This window comes from Primulina tabacum, chromosome 18 (genome assembly GCF_025594145.1).
Source record: "Primulina tabacum isolate GXHZ01 chromosome 18, ASM2559414v2, whole genome shotgun sequence".
Taxonomy (NCBI): domain Eukaryota; kingdom Viridiplantae; phylum Streptophyta; class Magnoliopsida; order Lamiales; family Gesneriaceae; genus Primulina; species Primulina tabacum.
The window spans coordinates 573,574-576,954 of NC_134567.1; the positions used below are offsets into that span (position 1 = coordinate 573,574).

General features: G+C 39.9%; 1 protein-coding gene across 1 annotated transcript; it reads right to left on the minus strand.

The window, feature by feature from the left end:
* Positions 1-336: 336 nt before the first annotated feature.
* Positions 337-1,377, minus strand: LOC142533519 (uncharacterized). The gene is made up of 2 exons (XM_075640331.1): positions 731-1,377; positions 337-679 (listed from the first exon to the last, which is right to left on the minus strand). Exons 1-2 carry the CDS (start codon positions 1,375-1,377, stop codon positions 337-339), a joined length of 990 nt encoding a protein of 329 aa, XP_075496446.1.
* Positions 1,378-3,381: the final 2,004 nt, after the last annotated feature.

Consider the following 3,381-nt stretch of genomic DNA (forward strand, 5'->3'; position numbering starts at 1 on the left):
AATTTTGAAAATTGAGTATCCAGTTGCAGTTGCTTTGCTCTTTGGGGAAACGGGAGTGAATTAATATCAATATTGGAGTTTGAGTTTAGAGACTTACCTTTCTCCCTTGCATCATTGGACTCTTGATTGGATGGCCTCTTTTCCTTCACATTACTTTCACCATCAACTTCCTCTTGCTTCATGGGAGATGTCACTGTGATGGCATTGACACCTTTTGGATTCTTCTTCGTGTCACTAGGTAGTGAACCCGGAGCTCGTGTAGCCAATTGTGTCGCTAGCTGCCCTAGTTGCGTCTCTACCCTTTGCATCATGGCATCATGATTGTGCCATCTCATCTCATTCCCTGGCTATGTACTTGGCGAGCATGTCCTCGATATTTGACTTGCTATCCTGTGGCTTGAAACCGGGTGGCATAGAAGGTCCCGCACCTTGCGGAGGTTTAGGTGGTTGCTGAGGAGGCTTTTGTTGTGTGGGATGCTGCGGAGGATTAAACTGTAGTTGCTCAACAGAATTTTCTGACGGTATCCACCCAAAATTCGGATGATTCCTCCAGCCCGGATTATATGAGAAACTGTATGGATTGTATTGTTGGCGACCTTGGTTTCCCACATAATTCACTGAGTCCCCTCCAAAACACTGTATTCCCTCACAAGACATATCTGGCAAGAATGGCGTGTCACTATATGACCCACCAACTATTTCAGCACTTCCTTGAATGTGGTTCACTTACTTGATTGGTATTGACTTTTGTACTTGTAGCTGTGCCATCTGATGTGTCAATCCATCAAGCTTTGCTGTGATCGCTGTCAAGGCATCCATCTCAAGGAATCTGACTTTCTTCTCCCTTCGGTTATCCTGCCATCCTACATTGCTTTCTGCCATATTAGATATGATTTCAAGCGCTGCGGTTGGCGTTTTCCTGTACAAGCTACCTTTTGCTGCCGCATCAAGCATAGATCTCACAGATGGATCCACCCCATAGTAGAAGGTTTCAATCTGCTGGCCTACCGAAAAACCATGTCTTGGGCACATTCTCAACATCTTCTTAAACCGCGCCCATGCTGAATTCAGTGATTCCCCATCTCTCTGTCTAAATGATGTGATTTCATTTCGCAGCTGTGTAATCTTAGTTGGAGGAAAATACCTATGCATGAAAACCTCGACTAATCCCTCCCATGTAGTGATAGAACCAGCAGGAAGGTCTCGAAGCCACTCCATAGCTTCTCCTTGCAGTGAGAATGGAAATAGTCTGAGTCGAATGGCATCAGTACTAACCCCATTGCGCTTGATTGTATCACAGATTGACAGAAAGTTTTCCAGATGTGCATTAGGATCTTCAGAAGGTGATACTCCAAATTTTACTTGGATTTTAATCATCTGGATGATGGCTGGCTTAAGTTCGAACGTGTTTGCCTAAATTGTAGGGCGGATAATACTAGAACCATAACCTCCAAAAGCGGGCCTATGAAGCTTCATTAGAGTGCGATTATCCTCTTCTCCGGCCATGTCTTCAAATTCTGGTTTACGGTCTACTTCAGATTCTGCTTCAGATTCGGATTCAAGAGCTAAGTTGTTCGTCCTTCAAGCTCTACGGATACTGCGAAGAGAGCTTTCAATCTCAAGATCAAGTGGCACTAGATTCCTGACGTCTTGAGCACGGCTCATATAACACGAGCTAACCCCTGAAATCAAAAATTTTAGTGCACAATTTAAGCTCCAAAAGAGTGTAAGAATCTGAAATAAAATTAACTAATTAAAATACTAAAGATTAAAAAATAAATGAAAATTTTAAAACTAAGAATAAAAGCCTAGTCCCAAACAAATAATTTATCCTAATATTAAATAAATAGTCCCCGGCAACGGCGCCAAAAACTTGACCGATTATTTCGGTTGGGAAAAATTCTAGCAAGCGGACTAGGTCAAGTTATAGTAAATGGACGACAAGTCCAAGTATCGATCCCACAGAAACTATTATTTAAATACTAAGATCTAAGTATTCGATTTAATCTAGGCAAAAAGACAAAGTGATTGATGATAATTTAAACTAGTAAAATTTAATTAGAATATATTAAATTAATAACTAAGATCGAATTTTCGGAACAGGTTTAAACTTGGGATATTTTCAAATTTAAATAAAATGACCGGAAACGCACAACGGCCCAAACTTTGTTTATTATCATGCACTGGAATAAAATAACCACAGATTATTCGATGTCACGATGAAATTCCTTGAATTAACTATAAATCTATTTCTAGAATTTATAATCCTATTTTCATTTAACAGTCCAATTATTTCTAATTGAATTTAATCAAACAAAAACGCATTATTCAACGATGGAATCAAAGCTGTCGCCTAAAATCGCACATTGAAACCGAATACTATTTCTAGTCGATTTAACCGTGTGTTGATTAATATTTTTGAAGCTAAATTTAATCTATTCTCTTTCGAGTCAAGATCAAACAACATACATGCAAATAATTGGCCAAATTAAGAGCACGAGAATTACGCAAACATTAATCAATAACATAAATTAATTCGTAGATTCAAATAATCTAGTGAATGAATAACATCAAAAGTTTGTCCCTATCGTGGTCCCGATCACAAGAAAACTACTCCATAAATTCAAAACTAGGATCAAATCTAATATTCGAATTCATGAATGGAAATAATAAAATAAGAGAAGAGAGAATCTCAGCGATGGTGTGCGGATCTTGCGTGTGAATTGCGCGGTTTTTCTCTCGAATCTCCCAAACTGTCGCCGTCTTCAAGAGTTTCAAAGCTCTCGCCTTGTTTCTCTCTCAAAAGTCGGCTCTTCTCTGAAAATTCAACAACCGCCTTCTTTCTAGGTTTTCCCCTTTTATATTTCTTCCCAAAATCACGAGCAAATCTTCGCCAAAATCTGACTTTGATCTCAAGGGCACGGACCCCGTGTATGCATCAGGAGGGGGGTCCGTGTAGACTCTGCCCAAATTTTCATCCTGGAACAATGGACACGGACCCCGTGTAGAGGTCCGTCTCGGGGTCCGTGTACTCTCTGGAATTTTCTCCCTTCGGAAGTAAATGACACGGACCCCAGATACAGGTCCGGCAAGGGGTCCGTGTAGTCTCTGATTTTCTCTTCTTTGGAGGTTGATGTACACGTACCCTTACACGGCTTCTTGTGTTTTTTTACTATTTTTCCAGGTATTTCTGACGTGGCATTGCGAAGGTTTACTTCTTTCCATTTCTTTGGCTTTTATCATCTTTTTGGTCAAACCTACAAATAGCCAAAATGAGACGAAATAAGCGCAAAACTCGGAATAAAACACGCCAGATAAGCACGAAAACGACAAAATAAAGTCCCTAAAATGTTATATAATTCGTGCTTATCAATATACAAC